The 20812-nt window shown below is 39.1% G+C and overlaps 1 protein-coding gene across 1 annotated transcript in view; it reads left to right on the forward strand.

Moving 5' to 3' along the window:
* Positions 1-20812, forward strand: part of MYO1E (myosin IE) — a 190614-nt gene that overhangs the window by 94750 nt on the left and 75052 nt on the right. Inside the window, exons 5-7 of the mRNA XM_019732308.2 lie at positions 11174-11261; positions 14904-14993; positions 18756-18887. Of these exons, the coding sequence (XP_019587867.1) occupies positions 11174-11261; positions 14904-14993; positions 18756-18887 (310 nt within the window). The remainder of the gene's footprint in view (positions 1-11173; positions 11262-14903; positions 14994-18755; positions 18888-20812) is intronic.

Below are 20812 nucleotides of genomic sequence, written 5' to 3' on the forward strand. Positions count from 1 at the left end.
TAAATATTAATTTTGTTTATCTTAGAATTTAGAAAAATCTCTTGATACAAAGGGTTAATATCTGTTTAAGAAGCTGTCTCAAAAGTTTAAATGGATATATTCTTTTGACAAATTTATAAGGAGACATTTAAATTATTTGAGTTCTCAACTAAAAGTTGAGACCATTCTTTACCAAATGGGCATTACACTATCTTATTATGTGAAAACATTAGAACTCTAATAATGAGGATTGAGAGAGCCTATATCGCCAAGCGTGGTCTTTTCCCCGAACTGGGGAGTGGGGAGACGGGGCTCACAAACTAGGGCCTAGTGCCTGTTTTGGTCAATAAAGTTTTATTGGAACAAAGCTACACCCATTTGTTTCCATATTATCCTTGGCTGCTTCTGTGCTACAATTGCACAGTTAAGCTATAGTGACAGAGACCATATGTGGGCCGTCACAGGAAAAGTTTGCCTTAAACCCCAATGATCACCGCAATAACCCCATTTATGTGATACACCAGCATCTCAAATTTAACAAGTTCCTAATCGCTCTTTTCATGTTATCCCAAAATTCCTCCACCAACCTTCTCTTCCAAACCCCGTTGCCAGATGAACGCTCCTTAACTATTATGTCATTTGTTTAGGTCCCACTTCTGCTAAAATATCACATTGGCTCTCCATTGCCCAATAAAGTCCTGAGTCTCTAGCTTGGGACACTTCTAACTTTATTTTCTGCTACTCGAACCAAATTGCTCTACTCTTTTCCCTCGAACGAGTCATGTTCATTTCTGTCTCCAAGTTCCTGCCTAGGTTGGTCTCTCCGTCTGGAGTTATACCCCCGCTCAAGCCTTTCTCATCTACCTCAACCCAGTGATCTCTCTCCATCCTCTAATTTCTGTAGCACCTAATATACCCCTCATTTTCATCAACTGCTTAATATTATTAGTTTTAATTTGCATGTGCTCATTTTAAGTAGTTTCTCAGTCTTTGATGACTGGAAGCTGGTGTTAGGCGTCTTAGTTTCTCTAGTACACACAATACATGTTGAATGATAATTTTGAAGCTGAAATACTTGTAATAAACTAAGTACTATTTGCGTTTAGAAAAAGGGGAGTTTAGTTTGGACTGAAACAGTCAGCAAATGTGTCTTGGAGGTGCTGGAACTTGATTTGGGTCTTCCCTATAGGATGTGTGGGGTGAAACAAACATGAATGGGGTCGGCCTGTTCGCTCAGTTGGTTAGAACGCAGTGCTCCTAACACCACGGTTGCCGGTTCCATCCCCACATGGGCCACTGTGAGCTGCGCCCTCCACAACTAGATTGAAACAGCTACTTGACTTGGAGCTGATGGGTCCTGGACAAACACACGTTAAAAAAAAAAAAAGAAGAAAGAAAAGGAAAAAAAAAGGATGAATGGCTTGATAGCTTCTGAAACTCATGTTGTGTGATGGGAGAAATGAGGACATCACTGTGATAACTAAAGAAGATTTCCATTGACAAATGGTCCTTGTCGATTACTTGAAGGCCTGAACTGGGTCTTCCACATCTGTTTCTGTATTATAGCCACATAGCATTTGTGCAGCCGTGCACGATAGGTTGATTTGGGGAAATAAGATAGATTGAATGACAGGTACCTCCTTGAATGGCAGCCTGGGTGATCTGCAGATATGCCTGCAGGCCTTGGTAAGGTCTGTCAGGTCTCTGAGAGGGACAGGATACTACAAAAGGTTGGTTTACAAAGATAAGTCTGTTAGTAGAAAAGAGATGGGATCTTGAGAGAACGTAGAAGTCCAGTGAGTGATGAAGGCCTGCTCTGAGTTGGAAAGACAAAGAGAAAACTGATGTGTGACATTCAATAAGCCTGTGAAGGAATAAAGGAGTAGGAAATGAATGTGGACTCCGGGCAGTGCCAACAGAGAAATGCAACAGCTATGCTGCGTTAGTATCATTGACAATGATGAAAACTTGAAGACACAGGTAGACAGACACCTGTGAGGCCAGAAAATGAACAGGCTATATCTGCTTAGCTCATTAATCTTCTGTGGTCCAAAACCCAGAATTTGAATTTATATTTTAAAATGACATATCTGATATCATTGGATCTATCAGAGACATCTGTGCAAATCTATTTAATAAAATAATCATGGTGTGGTAACGGGAAATCAGAACAAGCAAGTTTTTCTCGAATTCTGTATCATGTCTGTATCACCAGATGAGATCATGGCAGTGTGGCCAGAGGCATTTCTGAAGCCCTTGCCAGCGATCTTTATGGAGACTTCCAGGGCCTTGCAGAACATTTATGTGGCAGTTTTATTGCTGCCATCAAGTATAGTCACGGAATATGGAGTACAGCATAGGGAATAGAGTCAATGGAATTATAACAGCTATATATGATGTCAGGAGGGCAATAGATTGGGAGGGGTTATCACTTTGTGAGGAGTGAAATGTCTATCTAACTAATACATTGTTTTGTACACCTGAAACTAAAAAAGCAAGTAAAAAAAAAAGTGAATTCCTATCACTTTTGGCCTGCATCAGCTCTTGGCTTGCATCAGCTCCTGCTCTCCTAGCCTGTTTTAAAAATGTCATGTCAGTATAACAATACCACATTTCGTGCAGTTTCTAATTTTTTTGCTTGAAATATTCTGAGGCCAGTTTTTTTCTGGAGAGTAGGGCATTCTGTCTTTAATGTGCCCAACACTAGTTTGCAAAGCCTTGTAGGTTGTATCCTGAATACATGCTGAACGAGTATTTCTTAAAGAATAAAAGACGTGAGAGAGATTTTGAAAGTACATCAAAAGGATTCGGTGACTCACTGAATGAGAATTTTAGTAGAGGAAAAGGAGATAGTTGTGACTATTGGAGCTAAGATTTCTGACTTATCTGCTTCAAAAGACATTTTGGATTTGAAACCCCTAATATTTGCAGTAGTGAAGATTAAAAATTAAAAGATTTTAAAAATCAGAGTACCTCTAATTTGGTTTGGGTCTCGTCTCTATCTAGGCACCAACAAGTCTCTCATGGATTCTCAAGCTGTCTTCGTGTCTGACGTATTTCAGGAACTTTTTATTAGTAGTATTGGAACTCTTTTCTGCTTCTGGTGGTCCACCCAATTTCTTGTTTATTCCAGCAGCATTGGCCTTTGAGGCTCCCTGGCCCTCTGATCTGGTTTTGGGGGGCCCCGTCAATTCACATCCCTGACTGTGGGGTTTGCATGAGGATGGCCCTCTGGCTGTGGGTTTGAAGATCAGGGGCTCAAATCTACCCTTTCCCCCAAGCTCACTGCGAATCTTACCTTCTAGCCTGTGTGCAGAAATTCCTTTATCGTCAGTCAGAGTGTTACTCAGGAGGGCTGACTCATTAACTAATTAATATATTATCCATAATCGTAATAGTTAACCTTTTGGGGGAAGTTGCTTTGTGTCTCAGCATCTTTTACTTATATATCACTTACAACCTGGCAAATGAGGTATTCCTTCCCCGCTTTTTGCAGATAAAGAAACTGAGTCTTAGAGAGATGTGAAACATGGTAAACATCTCACATTTGAAATTTGGTAAAGCCATGCTCCAAGCTAGGGCTGCCTGGCTCCACTATTAAATCCTTTCCACTTTTCTCTGCTGCTTTGAGCCAACAGGTATCAGTTTATCTGGTTAATAATACGTTACTAAACACTGTCATATTGTGCAGTGGAAAGATCCCTGGGGTTGAGTCACAGGGTAGATTCTATGCCCTTCTGTCTGAAGTGTATGACCTCTGGAAGCCTTGGTCACTTCATCTGCAAAATGGGGATTAATACCTTAAATGGATATAAGGAAAGCTGAATAAGGAAATACACATAATTTTTGCAAACTCTTGAGGAGTGATATAAATTATCTGCTAGTAACATTAAAAGGAATTTCCAAGTTAATAAGTAGTGGAGCTAGGGCTCAGACTTGGCCTCCAGACTAAATGTTGGTTTCTTCCTATTTCATCAGGCTGGGCCAAGATGAGCATTGCCAAAGGGTTGTTTTCTTGGCAGTGTATAGATGAAAATTTTATCTGCTTGACAATAATTGATTGGGAAGAATTAACCACTCTTTGTCGTTTGCACACTTTCCTCATTATGTTAAAGACTCAGTTTTTTATCATTTACTCAGTAGCTTGGCATGACTCTTTGGTTTTGGATTTTATACGTTTAGCCATTGCATGTCCTTGAGAATTTATTCTTCAGTGTTATTCCAAGGTCTTGACAGATCACCCCTTTCTCTTCAAGCAACAGAGATGCTTCACTTACTATTTTCCCAAATCTGGGAGGGCTGCAGGAAGGGAGTGTGTGAATTGAGTCTTTGGAGAAAGCTGTCCAGAATCTTCTTTGATGTGTTTCTCATTCTCAGTCACATCTTGTGATCACAATGGTGCAGGCTATTATTTGTTAGTTCCAACTGTGTGTGAGATAATAACTGTTTTTGGCAGAAGCGTTACTTAAAGGGGTGTGTGTATCAATAAAGATTCAGGAGTGGTTTACAGATTTGATTATACTACAAACTGTGCTATTCATGGAGTTACTTTGGGAAATATTGTTGATTTTAATTGACTGTCTAACCCATATGCCGATTTTAAATACATACCCTCATCTGAAGCACTATAGCTCAGGCTACTGAGTCAGAACGTCTCAAGTCTTTTCCTAGCAATGCCACTCACTAGCTATGTGTTACTGAGCAAGTTGCTTACGTTTCTCATCAAAGAATGGGGATAACAATAGTACCTACCTAACAGGGTTATTATTCATATAAAATGATTGATATACGAGGTCTGACAATTAAGTTCACGAACTTGTTGCACTGCTGTTGCTAACCTTGTTTTGATGTTAGAGGGATTATTCATTATGAATTTGTACCAACTGGACGAACAGATAACCAAGTTGACTATTTGGAAGTGCTGAAAAGGTTGTGTGAAAAAGTTAGACGACCTCAACTTTTCACCAACAATTCATGGCTCTTGCATCACGACAATGCACCAGCTCACGTGGCACTGTCTGTGAGGGAGTTTTTAGCCAGTAAACAAATAACTGTATTGGAACACCCTCCCTACTCATCTGATCTAGCTGCCAGTGACTTCTTTTTTTACCCGAAGATAAAGGAAATACTGAAAGGAAGACATTTTGATGACACTCAGGACATCAAGGGTAATACAACAATAGCTCTGATGGCCATTCCAGAGAAAGAATTCCAAAATTGCTTTGAAGGGTGGACTAGGTGCTGGCGTCCATTGCATAGCTTCCCAAGAGGAGTGTTTCGAAGGTGACTGTAGTGATATTCAGCAATGAGGTATGTAGCACTTTTTCTAGGATGAGTTCGTGACCTTAATTGTCTGACCTCGTATGTAAAGCCCTCACAGTAGTCCCTAACGTGGATTAAACACTCAGTGGACACATGCTACAATTATTACACTCAGAATATTTTAGTTTGCTCCTCTCTTTTTATTGAGGTGTAACTGACAAATTATATTAGTTTCAGGAGTATAAGATGATTCAATATTTATATATATTGCAAAATGATCTCCACAATAAGTCTAGTTAACATCCATCACCATACATAGTTATAAAAAGTTTGTTTTCTTGTGATGACGACTTTTAAGATCTGTTCTCTTAGCAACTTCCAAATCTGCAATATAGTATTAACTCTAGTCACATGCTAAATATTATGTCCCTATGACATGTATTTTGTAACTGGAAATTTGTACTTTTTGACCTCTTTTACCCACCACCACCCACCCTCCACCCCCTCCCCTGTGGCAACCACCAATCTGTGGTGGTCAACCACCTATCTCCTTTGGAATTGATGTTATTTCTCATCTTCTGGACTATTTTCCAGTCACTGATATGTTCATCTTTTATAATTCTAGAAGAAGAAAATACTATTTTGTTAAAGGTGGACTTGTATTTTTTATCCTTGTGTGAAAACTTTTGAAATGCGAATCAAATTCAATCCTAATATGTCCCTCTATCAGAAAAGTGGGGTCTAGGAGAATACGTAGGTTGCAGTGGGAATTTTCCGAATTTCACTGTCTTGTTGATCTCCTGCCATGTTGACACAGTTGACCCCAGTATCCTTGGCTTCCCCTCCATCCTCCTGCTTGAGCCTCTCTAACCTTTTCATCGTGTTCTTGGTGGGGAGCTTTTTCTTCAGTATGTTCCTGAAATAGCAATGGTCCCCATTTAATGTAACATGCTTTGAGCTGCCAGCAACTGAAATCTCATTCAACCTGGCTTAGAAATTAAGGAAACTTGTTATCACTCCTAGAAAAACATGCAGAGGTTGTGCAGTTCCTATGGTCAGGCTGACTCAGTGGTCCACTGACGCCACCAAGGACCCAGGTCCTTTCCGCATCTCTGCTTCACGGCCTACACAGCTGAGATGGGTTCCCCTTGGCAGTTCCAGGTGAAAACCAGTGGCCATCAGAAAGTAATGTTCTCCCTTACTCCCTTCCTAGAGGAGAAAGAAACCTCTCCCATTCGTTCTTCCCTTCAATCTAATTGGGCAACTTTATTAATACGGACTCTAGACATTGCTGGGAGGATCCGATGCAGATGGTCTGCGCTGAGGGTGGGGCCAGCGTCCCATATGCCTTGTGTGCCAGGACAGGTGCGAGAACCGAATCAGGATATCATCAGGAAAGAGGAGGTGGGGAATAGTGCTCGAGTAGGAACAAACAGTGGCCACTCCAGTGCCCAAGGTGCCAGTGGAGCCTGTGCTCGAGCACACTTTTCCTTGGTCATCTCACTCACTCACACCATTTCTACTCTCCTTTACAAGCTGGTCACTCACACCACTTTGTCTTCATCCCGAACCTTTTCCTGTGCTTCAGACACATTTTAAACTGTCAGCTATCATTTCTGTCAGCCTCTGATCAAGACAACTTAAAAGAAAAAATATACACACACACAATTGATATTATCAATGATATTAGTCTTTTTCTGAACATTTAAGGGCAAGCTCCAGACATGGTAACTTATCACCCCTAAATCTTCCAGCGTGTGGTTCCTAAATACAAGACTCTGTCCTGTATAACCAGTTACAATACTCCGAATCAGGACATCAGTGTTGGGACAGCACTTCCACCCTACCTGCAGACCCCTTTTCCATTTTGGCAGTTCTCTTCTAAATGTCTTTTCCCTTTTTACTCCAGGATCCTATCCAGGAATACTTATTAGTAATCATCTCTCTTCAGATGCCTTCATTTTGGAAGAGTTCCTCAGACTTGTGCAGTGTTTTCTGCCCTTTGCCGATTTAGGGGTTCAGGCATTAAATTCTGTACCCTGGGTCTGTCTGATGGCTCCTCATGACCAGACTCGGGTCATTCATTCTGGGCAGGAATGTCACCCTCTAATGTGCTCTCTCTCTCTCCACCTCTCCACTCCCCTGCCTGGCTAACTTTACGTGTCTCACTGAGACTTAACTGGTGTGACTTGACTTAATTAGTGTGACTTCCTTTAGGAATCCTCTCCTAGCACACACTCCAATCAAGGATAGATGCCCCACACCCAGGAGTCTCTACAATGGTATCCCCATTTCAAGGCATTATTATAGCATTTGTGCACTCTTCTTCCCCAGGAGGCAGTGAGTTCCTCCAGGGCAGGGGACACATGTCATTTCAGCCTCCAACCTATGGCACAGGGAGTGGCTTAGGTGATGCATGTTGGGTAAACAAATGCACATACAAATTTTGTTTTAAAATTTTATTCCTTCTAACATGCAAACATATACAGTTGGAAAAACAACATTTCAGTTACATTAACTTGATCAGTTATAACGGAACACAGCTACTGTGGTAAGACCAGCAGACATACTTTGAGACTAGGAAGGGGGATTTGGGAATAGACTGATGAATTTTCCAACAGTAGATGTGGTTGACTTTACTTATTCTATGGGATATCTCTGAAAAAATATGACTGAAATATTTTTACATTTGCCAGAATAAGTTGAAGTGAATTGAACACACCATTGATTTTTAAGTGAGAAATAACCTTTAGACTAAGAAAAACAATTACAGTCCTTGAATTCAATTATTAATACACCCTTGTATATTAATTAGCTTCCCCCGAATATTCATGCCATTTCTTTGAAATTGTAGTATTTCTACATTTTTCCATTTCTATAGCTAGCACACACAAAATCATTACATTGTTTCCTATTTGAATTTATATTTCCTATCTTGACTTTATTTTAAATTTGCTTGGCCGGTTGCCAACCAGCTATGTAAGATCATAGGAGTTTTGTTAAAAATTCTTATTTCTAGGCCCTGTCATTAGAGACTGGGATTCAGCAGGTCAGAAGAGAGGCCCAAACATGGGCATTTTTAAAGTACTTTGAGAATTTCTTATAGGCTCCTGGATTTCGGGACCAATGGGAGTGAAGGCACATATACTTCTAGAGTATTTTTTTTTTGTCCACTTTAGAAGTCAAGTGAAGGCAATTAAATTAAAAAAGGCTGACTATAATCATAAGCCAAGCAAATTGCTCGAACTTCTCTGAGATGCAAAGCAAATAATTTCGGGTGTGCTATATGATTTGTCTGATACCTTGGGTTTTTAGTCCAGGGGAAGAAACAATATTTTCCCATCCCTAAAGGCCTGGTATAATTATGTTTGTATATACTGTAAGCTTCAAGTAATTATCTAACATTCCATTATTGTACCATACTCTGGGCAAATTACCGGCCTTTGATCAATAAAACTTCTTTTTAAGTGTCTGTAAATTGAAACCAAGAAATGAAAATTCCGATCAATATTCAGTCAGAACTAATTATTTTAAATCTTCTGAAAAATATCACAATTACTAAGAATATAGATGTCATATTATTGGACCTGGTGTTCTTATTTTAATATATGAAATGAGTTATTTTCCTTTATTATCCTTTTCTTTTGCTTCCAATAAAAGAGACAAAATATTTCATGTCTGATCATGCCATTAGCCAAAGACACAGTGGGGGAATCACTATACTTTTATTTCATGATTTTAATAGAATTTGTTATTTTTTTCCTTCTCTCTTTCACTTGCACACACACATACATGAACACACACACATTTGCTGAAAGGAATTCTAAGAGGAAAATGTTTACTCATCATTGTATATGAAGTTGAATAATCTAAAGAAATTGATTTTTGTTGATTATCATTGTAATGCGTGATCCCACTTTTTCTGGAAATGCTGTTTTTAAAAATCTGAAATATATGGGTAATTGCCAGTTTCAAAATGGAAGCATTAAGAGAAATCACATTAAAAGAAACAAGAGTCACCCAAATATCAGCACCCCCCAACAAGTCAGAAATATCTTTTCCCTTGTTCCATTTCCATTCTTGTCCACACATTATTTTTACATAGTTGTAATTATGTTACAGATATATTGTCTTCAGCTTATGTTGCCACTTTAATTGCATTGTCTTTATGTTGCCACATAGTTTTCAAATTATTTTAAGTGTCTGTGTTATCCTACATGGTGGTCATACCATAGTACTCTTGGACTTCCCAATATTGTTGAATGTTCACACTAGTTACAAAATTGAAAAATGGAGTTTCATTGTTGACAAAATCTGTGCTTCATATGAGCAAGAGTGTCTTTTTTGACCCTGGATCTAGCACTTAAATCCTCTGATTGTATGGACCATTTAAACAGATAATTTCCTCATGGAGCTGAAATATTTACTAGAGCTGTTTGTGCCTGTGAGTTAGCAGGTTCTTTGTAAATGGTGTGTTCCAGACTTGCTGGCTTTCTGCTTGCCACCGTACCTTTCTTATGAAATTTAAGTTTGGTTTCTCTATTCACGTGACCCAGAAGCCAGGAGCTGAGTATGAGGATGATAAATGAGTTGCATAGATGGATTCAAACCTTTGAAGTTCTCAATGAGTATGGTTTCCTCTTTCTTCTCTATAATCTCTAATTAAACATGTAGTTCAATTAAATAATTAGTTCAAGGAAATTGAACAAAATTCTGCTATGTTTTGCTATGATGGCTACTTTAATCTTGTATTTGTTTTCTTTTGAAATATTAAATTGTTCCAAAATATATTTCAGTTTCCTTAGGAAGTCACCTTGTTAGGTTGTACCCTAAGCAAATGTTTCTTCTTGTCTTAAGTAACTAAGCAATTGATAATAATTCATTAGGTTGGGTGCTCAGAGAAGAACAATTGCTCTGTACCCTAAAATTATTGATCACCAATAGCAAACAAAAATACTGTCTGAATTTTTCATACTAAATGCCACCATTATTTTACATGCGATGGATTCCTTTAATTCTATCATGGTAACACAAAGGCTACCAATAGAGAGATGAGAAATCTGACATAAGCATATTTTGAATTGAGTGTTTTGAATTGAGGTCATCATCAATTCAAGGGGATTTTGAAGGAAGTGTGGGTATTTTGAAGAGCAGATTATATTTTAACAAAAGGGTTTCCCCATGCAGTAAGGCCACCAAGCGGAAGGTAGTCATTGTTATTCAGGATATGATTAATATTGCCTCATCATTTAATTTTAGAACTTTAATTTTAAAGTTGCTTGCATTTGTTCAGACACGTGGGTTGAAACCTGAGAGTGTCTACTGCGCTTTTTTTAAATTACAGAAGTAATATATGCGTTGCTAAATATTTGGTAAACAATGAACTGAAAGAAGTCTTCCATGGTCTCTTTTCCTTTAGCAAAACCTCTGCCAATATTTTGTGTTAGTTCTAGTCTTCTTTCCTCATGTACTATTTTTTCTTTACATTTTTGTAACTATGTTTTACGTATAATTTGAAATGGATTTCTTTTACTTCACGTTACTTCATATGCTTTTTTTCTGTGTTTACAGTCTTCATGTCAGTTGTAATTTTTGCCCAATATGCTATCCTTCTGATATTCCCTAATGTGCCTCAGTATGTCCCCTTATCTGGCATTTAGAATGCGCAATTGCCTGTGCTGTACGTCATGATGATTATCCAGACTCTGGTCCACACACCATGTTAATATTATTCAGACGAGTCATGGAGGTGAACTGATCCTGCCATGATTTGCCTTTCTCAACCAGTGTTGTGCATTTTTTACTGAATTCCTTTCTGCCTGTTTTCTTTTTTGTTTTGGGGTTGTTGTTTTTTTGTGTTTTTTTTCAGAGGGGAGGGAGCTGGTTGTAATCAACTTAACATGGGTGGGTATTTTTGTCTTTCTTTCCTCAGTGGTGAAAGTGGTGCTGGAAAGACAGTGGCTGCCAAGTATATCATGAGTTACGTCTCCAGAGTGTCTGGTGGAGGCCCCAAAGTCCAGGTGAGTTTGTGACATGGCCCATTTTGAGACCGTTTTATATGAAATACTAGAGGATCCATTTGCTGTTTGAAAAATAATTTTTCTTCCACAGAAAAGATACTGGTTGGTTTTATAACCAAGAAACTTGAAATCTGAAAGAAATAGCGTATTATGAGATGGAGATGCCTAATATAGAATGAGCTCCTACAAATCAATGAAAAGGTCAAAAATCCAAAAGGAAAATAAACACAAAGAGTATAAAAGACAACTCATAGAAAAGGAAATGTAAATGACTCACAAAACGTGAGAATTTTCTCACCCTCATGATAATAAGAGAAGTGCAAATTAAAACTATACCAAAAATCTATTTCTTAACTGTTGGAATGGCAAAAATTTTGTAGTATTTTAAACATTCTGTTGGTAAAAAAAAAAAAAAGGAACATAATCCTTCTCAGACATTCCTGGTAGCATACTTTTCTGGAAGGATTTCAGCAAAATCTATCAAATCTACATGCATGTACCTTCTGACTTGTCAATTCTGCTTAAGAGAATGTATCCTTTAGATGTACAAAATGATACTTGTATAAGTATCATTTGATGTGGCATTTTTTGGAAATGTAAAAGACTGGAAATAAATGTTCATCAGTCTAGGACTGGTGAAATAATTTATGGTTCATAATACAATTGAATATTAGCTATAAAAAAAATGAAGCTTCATGTACTAATAGGGAATGATCTCCAAGATATATCATGAATTGCAAAAAGCAAGGTTCAGAACAGTTTGTATAATGTGATGCCGTTTGAGGGGATAAAAGAGAACATATATCGATATTTTTGGGGTATGTATAACATCTCTAGAAGGATATGTAAGCAACTAATAAGTATTTCTGCAGGGAATAAATTAGGGAGCGTGCAGGAAGGGCATACTCTCCTTGTATACCCTTTCGAACCTATATTTTAAATTATGTAAATAAATTTCCAATTCAAGAAATTTACAAAAAATTTTAAATGGAGAGAGAGTGAGAGAGAAAAGAGGGAAAGGAAAAAGAAAGGTATGGAGTAAACATGAGGAAAGGGGTAAGACCCAGAGAATGAGGACACAGGAGAGATAAAAGATAAGGAAGGGAATACAACACAGGCAGAGAAGCAACACATTCAAAAGGACAGTAAGAACAATAGGATAGACACAGTTTCATCTGACTTGACAGTCATACATTCTGAGGAATGCATCGGTAGGCCTCTTGCGCCTACGCTACACCCCTGTGCAGCATGGTATCGTACAAAACAACACGAGATTAAATCAAGCACAAGACAAAATGATGCAATCGAGACGCAGTATGAGGCTGCTGCTGATGTAACACAGCATACTTTACAACAAACATTTTTGTTTTTGTAAGTAGAAAGAGTACACTCTACGTAAACCAGGACCATAATTGTTTATTATGAACTGTACACGATTGTTTGTGCTGACCGAAAGGAAGGTCTAGAGCACCACTGTCCAGTAGAAAGATATTGCATGTCACATGTGGAATTTAACATTTTCGAGGGGTGGCCAGTTAGCTCAGTTGGTTACATCCTGGTGCTAATAACACCAAGGTTGCCGGTTCGATCGCCGCATGGTCAACTGTGAGCTGCGTCCTTCTTTAAAAAAAAAAAAAAAAAAGACTGTGCCAAAATGTAAGGCAAGATTTAAAAAAAAAAAAATTTTTTTTTGAGTAGCCACATTTTAAAAAAAGTAAAAAGCGGCCTATGAAATTTAATTTTAAAAATACATTTTATTTAACCCAGCATATCCAAAACACTATCATTTCAGCATATAATAAACACAAAAAATTAATGAGATAGTTTACATTCTTTTTGGTACTAAATCTTTGAAATCCAGTGTGTATTCTGCCCTTCCAGCACATCTCGATTGGGACTAGCCATGTTGCAACTCAAAGCCACATGTGGCTCATGGCTTCCATACTGGACAGTGAGTGCAACTTAAGACCTACACTGGTATGGTGCAGTCCACTTGATTTTTTTCATTCATGTAATCACACCCATCCCTAGAGATTGACAGGGAGACAGGAATCCAGGATGCTGTTTTATGGGTGTCCTATTCCTTTACCTTAATTTGTTCTTCCTCTTTTCTCTAGTGTGCTTAGCACAAAATTCTATTGGGCATCTTGATAGTAGATGGATGGATGGATGGATGGATGGGTGGATGGATGGATGGATGGATAGATACATTGAGAAAGATTCTCAGTTAACAAGTCAATAATTAAAGAATGCAAGAAACAAGGAAGAGCCTTTCTTGTGTTATATCCCTACGAGAAGCTGAGTATTGATAAATGTGTAGGCACCTCTGACCAGCAAACAACAGATATAAAGGATTAGAAAAGACCCACAAAGTTAAAATTAATTTTACGAAGAAAAACAAAGTTTATATAAATCCATGAGTTTTTAAAGGAGAGTGAGCAGCTTGTAAGTAATGTTACTAAGCTTTGAAACTAACCCCATAGGGGGAGCACCCAGAATTTTCTCTGGTGCCATTGCTAACGACATGTTGCTGGCCAATGGAATTCCAGTTTTCCTTCCTCTTCTGAATGTTCAGGAGAGGTCCCAAGTACACTTTGGCTGTTACATAGTTAGTAGTTGGTGCCTTAATTTAGTCCTGGTTGCTACAGACTGTTCCTTAGTGGCCAGGCAGTAGATGTTTAATGTTGAATTTTCCTGTTTTCCTATGAGAACAATGATACAGAGCTCTTGGCTTAAAATTAGTCAGTAGCTCACACCAAAGATTTGTTATTTGTAGAACATGTTTAACCACAGCATGTGAATAGTTAGAAGTACAAGGATTGACTCACTTGTTGAAACGACTTCCTTAGCATCAACTTCTATCTGTTGAGCTATATTGCCCATCGGTGTTTTGCACACTTTTCAGTCTGGCACAGAACTAAGGTGTCTGAAAACCAAATTCATCCTCTCTAGTAGGCCAGGAATTGTTCCATACAATCCAAGATTGGCCCTTGCTGCTCTAAATGTGGCTCCATGTTGGCAAAACGAACAGCACCAGGGAGCTGGTTAGAAATGCAGACTCCCGGGCATGTCCTCAGACCTACTGAATCCACACCTGCATTTTAACAAGATCCCCAGATGGTTCATGCATATTAAAGTTTGGGAAGCACAAGCCTATGTGTCCACAACCTTGTTTGAGGAGAGACTGTTTAATTTCCCTTAATTACCTGACACTTGCAGTGCAGAGAGTGGAGGTGGGAAGGAGAGAAGGGGGAGTGGTAGTAAAGATTCTGATCAGAACAGCAAGGAGATACCCCTTCGTGCTTCACTTTCCTTCCTGCTGGCATTCCTGGCACACCAGGGAGTGCAGTCTACAGCTGCAGCATCCAGTGTGGAAACCCAGTCTGGGTGGTAGATGGTTATTGATGGCACCCTGGCTCTAGGGAATCCTGTATTAAGTCAAGGGCCTTGGAAGACACGAATACACAAACAGGTTAAGTCCTGTAGAGAGGAAAGAATAAATCTTCCAGAAATCCCAGGGACATAGATTTGACGCCTTTCACCTTCCCACATCCAGAACCTGGATCCTTAGGGAAAGTTTGGCTTTCCCCCCTGTGGTAGGCGTTTGCACCTTCCTAACCTCTGGTCTGTTTGTTGTGACAGCACGTCAAGGACATTATCCTGCAGTCCAACCCACTGCTTGAGGCCTTTGGGAACGCCAAGACTGTCCGTAACAACAACTCTAGCCGATTTGTAAGTCTCTCCTATTTCAGAAAATGTCACCTGATTGATGCTGTTGATATTCCTGGTTTAAGTCCGGTAGCCCCAAGGAAATGGGAGATTTGCACATATTATCAGGAGGCTGCCTTTTCAATCTTTCCTTCATGTTCTCTAGCGGTGTGCATTCAGGCTTCCATTTGCCCTTTGACTAAGTTATTTTTGAGCCCTAGGATATAAATCAGATAGTTTTTGAAAACAGTTCTCATCTTGAGTTGCCTTACTAAGGAAAATAAAAATGGATAAAAGTGTCAGCTTTGGTGCTAGAGGAGTTTGCTTGGTGCCCTGGAGAAAATCCTTCTTTCCCAGACATGGACATGAGTAGACTAGATCGCAGGCCTTCTGCTCTGCTTTTGCTTCACAAAGCTGGGTCTGTGGACACTGAAAGGAGCAGACACTTTCATCTGGCTCCTTGGAGAGAGCCTTCCTCCTCTTTGTCAGCCAGAGTGAGCCCACTGCCTCCCCGGCCCCGCATAGCTTAGCGCATTTGTTTTATGTATATTCATGTAACATGATGACACCCAAAAGTGATTGGACTTAACCTGACAGATTGCCTCCTAATTGGCCCGTTTACCTAAGGTTAGCTGAATGTACTATCATGAATTCCTATGAAAACATTTTTCTGTCTGCGTGTCTCCTGAGAATTAGAAGGCTGGCAAAGATGAAAATGAATATATTCCCCTTGACAAATTCCACATTTACAAAGAAATGAATATTTGCCAAGTAGCTTTGATTTATGCAGATTTTGCATCTTATCTCATAGATTATGTCTGGCGGTAAAGAATTCAAGGAGCCATCTGTGAGGCTGATTCTGGACCATTTTAAAATAAATAAGTGGGAATTTTGGAGAAAAACGATTTTTTTTTCACCCTTCTATTTTGGAAGATAGCTTCTATTTCCAAGGGAATTCTTACTAAGTTCTCATGCAGTAATTAAGTTCCCTGGTGAGCCAAATCTGTTAGAATTGCCCTCACTTTCCTTGCTGTTCAATATTATTCAAACTACTCTTTCGTTGATATCTCCTATTTCCCTGCTCAATGCCAGGGGTGTGTTATCTTGAATAAGTTCCTAAGTAATGAAATAGGAAAGAAGATGTGAATGATTTTCCCCTTGACCTTTTTTCCCCTAGTTGTTGATCTCAATCTGCCTTGTAAAAATGCACTTGACCGAATTTAACTCTATTGCTACTCATCCCCCCTCTTTTGCCTTCCTTCGAGAGCAGAAAAATAATTAAATCAATTATTTCTCTGCATTTTTCCAATATAAATTATTCTTGGACAAGGAGGATACATCCTCCTTGCAAAACAAAACAAAAATACCCAGCAATTATTTTTCTGATTAGAAAATGTCCTACAGCCCTGCTGGAAAGATGGGAAAGAGTATGGAGGAGTAATTCACACACACAGAGTAATGTCTGATGGGCATCAAAAGATGTTCTCAATAATAAGGAGAGAAATGTAAATTAAAACCATATATCATTTTCTATCCCTCAGGTGGGCAAACATTAAGGAGATTGATAATACCAGAGAAAAGACACTATTGTTTGAATACAGACACATTTCCCCTGGAGAGCAATTTAGCCATCTTTATCAAAATTTAAAATGCTCATTTCTTTGACCCAACATGATTTTTAGGGTATAATATCTGAGTTAATGAAGAGTTATTTAAAAACATACCCATAATATACTGTTGAATTAAAAAAAAACACCAGGTTGCAAAACAATATTTGCAATATGGTCTCATTTTTATTTTTAAAGGCACATTGTATAAACCATAATTAAGGTATCTATAAATCAGAGTTTGACTATATCATTTTAGTGATTAGTAGGAGATGGAAATGATATCAGGATGGGATTATGGGTAATTTTACTTTGAAAAATGGACATATAATATGAACAATAAAAATTCGTGTTTCCACTTATAAATCTTTTCAAGTTTTAAGAACTGTATTATAAAGTAGTTCAAGCACTAAAAATTGTACAGTGAACACCTGTGTACTTAGAACCTAGCTTAAGAATTAAACATTACCAAGAGTTGAAGTTTCTTACCTTTTAATTTTGAAAATACAACATCCTCTCTTTAAACAAGTTCCTCTTCTCCCCAGGCTGATCTATAACAAAACTACACTTTTTGAGCTCTCATTAGAAGTTTTAACTTTTATATAACAACTTTGAATGGTGTATAAGCACTTCTGTTACATCAGAGCAGTGGTTCTCAACCTTGGCCGCATATGAAAATCACACAGGATTTTTAAAACTGCTCAGGTCTGGGAGTCCCCAGAGACTGATTTACTTGTCTGGGGTAGCACTGGACATTGGCCTTTCTTAAAGGCTCCTCACGTCTTTCTAACAGGTGGCCAAGGTTTTGAACCACTTCTAGAAGGACTTGAGAGTTTGCCATTTACAGCATCTGCCCAACCTGAATATGATGTCCTGTTTGGTTTCATTCCCACCGTCCCCCACTTGATAGGGAATGGTGAGGGGTGGATACATGGATGAACACTGAATGATTCCTTTCCAAACATGCTAAAAGGAAAAGATGGTGCAGAATGGCCACAGTAGGAAGCACACGGTCTCTTGCTCAGCAAGCTTTTCTCAGGAACCACTGTAATTCAGGATAACAGGGGTTTGTGGTCCTTCTCTAGGACTGGTGCTTCTGAGTGCTTGTTTGGGGGTTTATTTTGGGGACTTGTGGGGAGGAGTCATCAGATGAAGACAATTAGGCCATTAGAGGGTGGCCTTCTTTTGCAGCCTTTCTGATACTGGAAATCGGCAAGTAACTTAACAGGAACAAGCCAAGTTCTGGGTGCTGTAGGCAACAGGGAAAACACACAGTGTGCTTTTCTGTCCTTAATGAGTTTATGCTTTTAGTCACAGACTTGTGGCCTGGCAGGATTCAGCCCTGAGATGGGTGGAATTCATAGCATCCACACTTTTACAGTACTCCATGTGAATGCAGTTAGACTGAGCGTGCTCTCCAGTTGGATCCAAGGCTACACCACTCCCTAACGCCCCCATTTTCATCTTTTCCTTCATTTACATTTACCCCTCTGGACCTTTCTGAGGACTGGAGAGAAGCTAGAGTCTAATGAGAGAAAAAATATATCATTTACTTAATCTGGGCACCTTTTCCAGCTAAATTCCAATGTTTTATTCTCCCTCATTCCCTATTAGCAGTAATTTGAAAGGAACTATTAACAACAGCAGTAACAAAAATCTCTACATCCACAACTAGCTGGAAGAAACTTTATTTATAACCAAGTGGGGTTTTTTATGTTTATAACAATTTTAGATGGTCCAGAGGTAAAATGGATTGCTTTTGCTCAAAGCTGATAAAATAAATCTTCCAGAGGGAAAATTCACTTCCTCTAAAAGAGGATGATAGGGTTCACTCTCAGATAAAAGGGACCATGTGATTTTTCTGTCCCATTCTTTACAGCTTCTGGCTTAGTAGGCAAGCACCTACTGGCGGGAAATGGGCAAGGACTGTAACATGTCCTTATTTAGTTGGGCTAGAATGATAGATTTTCTCTCTCAATACAGAACTGTGTGACTGGACAAAAACCCAGGTTATTGTCTGATAGGAAAAAGTGGGGAAGTCTAGACCAGAACAGGGAATAATTCAGAATGTGTCTATTATTAATGAATTTCCTTGAATTATATGCTGTATCAAAAGCCTGTTTGGAACATCATGTTTTTGTTCACTAACCATTGAAGGAAATCCCTAACTTTCTTGCAGGGAAAATACTTTGAAATCCAGTTCAGTCCAGGTGGGGAACCAGATGGTGGAAAGATCTCCAACTTCCTTCTGGAAAAATCTAGGGTGGTGATGAGGAACCCTGGCGAGCGAAGTTTTCACATATTTTACCAGGTTTCTCTTTATATTTTTTCTTTACTACTTCCATATTTCTTCTCCACATTTGTTCGTTTATTTATTTTTCTCTCAGCCCTCAGATTTAGACAATCTAGTCTGACAAGCCAAGGAGTGTTTATGTGTAGTATGTGTCAGTCTGGGCAAAGGAATTGTGAGAATGCCCCTAACTGCAAAGGAGAATAAAGTCTAGTTGGGGTGAGAAGACAAACATTTCCAAAAGTTAAATAAAACCTCAGCCAGTTTGCAATGGCAGAAGTCTCTAAAAGGTGAATTGTAGGATGAAAGACTTGAAATAGGCTATGGATCTTTAATGCCAGGTCAGAAAGTTTTGACTTAGACGCTCAGAGGCCATGGAAAGTCTGGGGCTAGAACGGTACAGGATGCTTTTACATTGTGTTCCAGGCTTCAGTAATCATCTGATTCAACTATATTTTAAAATTTTTTTAAGTATTTAAAAAATACAATGGTACCATAAACTATTTATGTATGAGTTTATGTATTAGTATTTCATATACTAATAGGGATCCACATTAGATTTTCTTTGAAGAAAGGCCTGTGACTATTTTTTGTTTTATTTTTGTTTTGTTATACTTTGAAGATCACTGGATTAGAAGAGAGTTAAACTGTGTTGGTAGCTCCCATTCAGTCTTTTGAATTACATAGGAATCTTAGATGATGGTATCCGTTGGTTGAAAGAATACATAAATGACCCAAGCTTTTGTGAAGTCAGTAATGCTTTTAATTGTATTAATCAAAACAACATGTATAGATGATTGAAAAATAAATTTGTGTATAACACACATAGTATATTATTTACTAAGCACTAGAGAGAAGTTCATAATTGTTTCCAGGACCCCTTTCAATAAATGCCAGCCCCACCCATTTCCAGAAGTCCTCAGCGCACAGGTTGGAGATCACCAGACTAAGGGCTGCAGAGTGATGAATTTAGGAGAAGATGGACTTAAAGATTCGGACATAAAAGTAACAGTTGAAGCTGTGAAATAGATGAGACTCCTGTGGGAGTGAACGTGGAGAGAAAAATCATGTCTGTACAGGACTGGGGACCTGGGGACTGTCTGTAGATTGGGGAGGCACTGAGGAACCTGGGACTTATTCAGGGAAGGAAAGCCAGGATCCTGCAGTGTCACCAAAGCCAGGGGAAGCTCAGGGGGAGGAGCCGCAGATCCATGCTCAGAACTCTTGGGGGTTAGTGATGGGGCAGGAGTCTGAAGACCAAGAAAGGGCTGTTAGATTAGCCCCTGAAAGTAGCCATGAGAGTCATTTCATCATAATGGTGAGGGGAGGAGAAGCCAGAGTGCAGGTGGTTAAGTCGTGATGAGAAGTAGATTCTACGGCTTGAAGAAGTTCACTGAGTCAAGGAAAAGCTTCTAAAGAAGGCAAAGAGCACATGTGTTTATAAATAGAAGAGAGTTAGAGAAGGGGTGGGGGTTGAAGATGCAAGTGTGTGGAGCTACACAGTGTGGGTGGAGAGAAGATTGAGAAAGAGGTGAGGGAAGTTCTTTCTCAGACCAAAACAAAGGAAGAAAATAGGAAGAGGGTGATACAAAAAGATTTTGAAGAGACTATGAGGAAAACTAAGGGAACCTGATGTCATGGGACGACCTAGAACTTCTCCGTAATGGAGATGAGGTTCCCCATTTGGTGGATGCGGAGCTGAGATGACATGAGGAACTTGACCACAATGGAGAACCGTGGATAGGAGCTCTCTCTATTTTCCTAAATCCCATTGGGTTGGAGCCAGGAGCTGGCTTGCGTAGGCTGTGTGCATCTCTTCCCACCTCTTCGTTCAGTGACATTTTCTTGATAGTCGGAGTATTTACAGGTAGGAGTATTTACAGCGTGAAAACCAGCAAATACTACAAACCCATCCCTCCCCCAAGAGTTGATTGTTAAGCATTTCC

This window comes from Rhinolophus sinicus, linkage group LG03 (assembly GCF_036562045.2).
Source record: "Rhinolophus sinicus isolate RSC01 linkage group LG03, ASM3656204v1, whole genome shotgun sequence".
Taxonomy (NCBI): domain Eukaryota; kingdom Metazoa; phylum Chordata; class Mammalia; order Chiroptera; family Rhinolophidae; genus Rhinolophus; species Rhinolophus sinicus.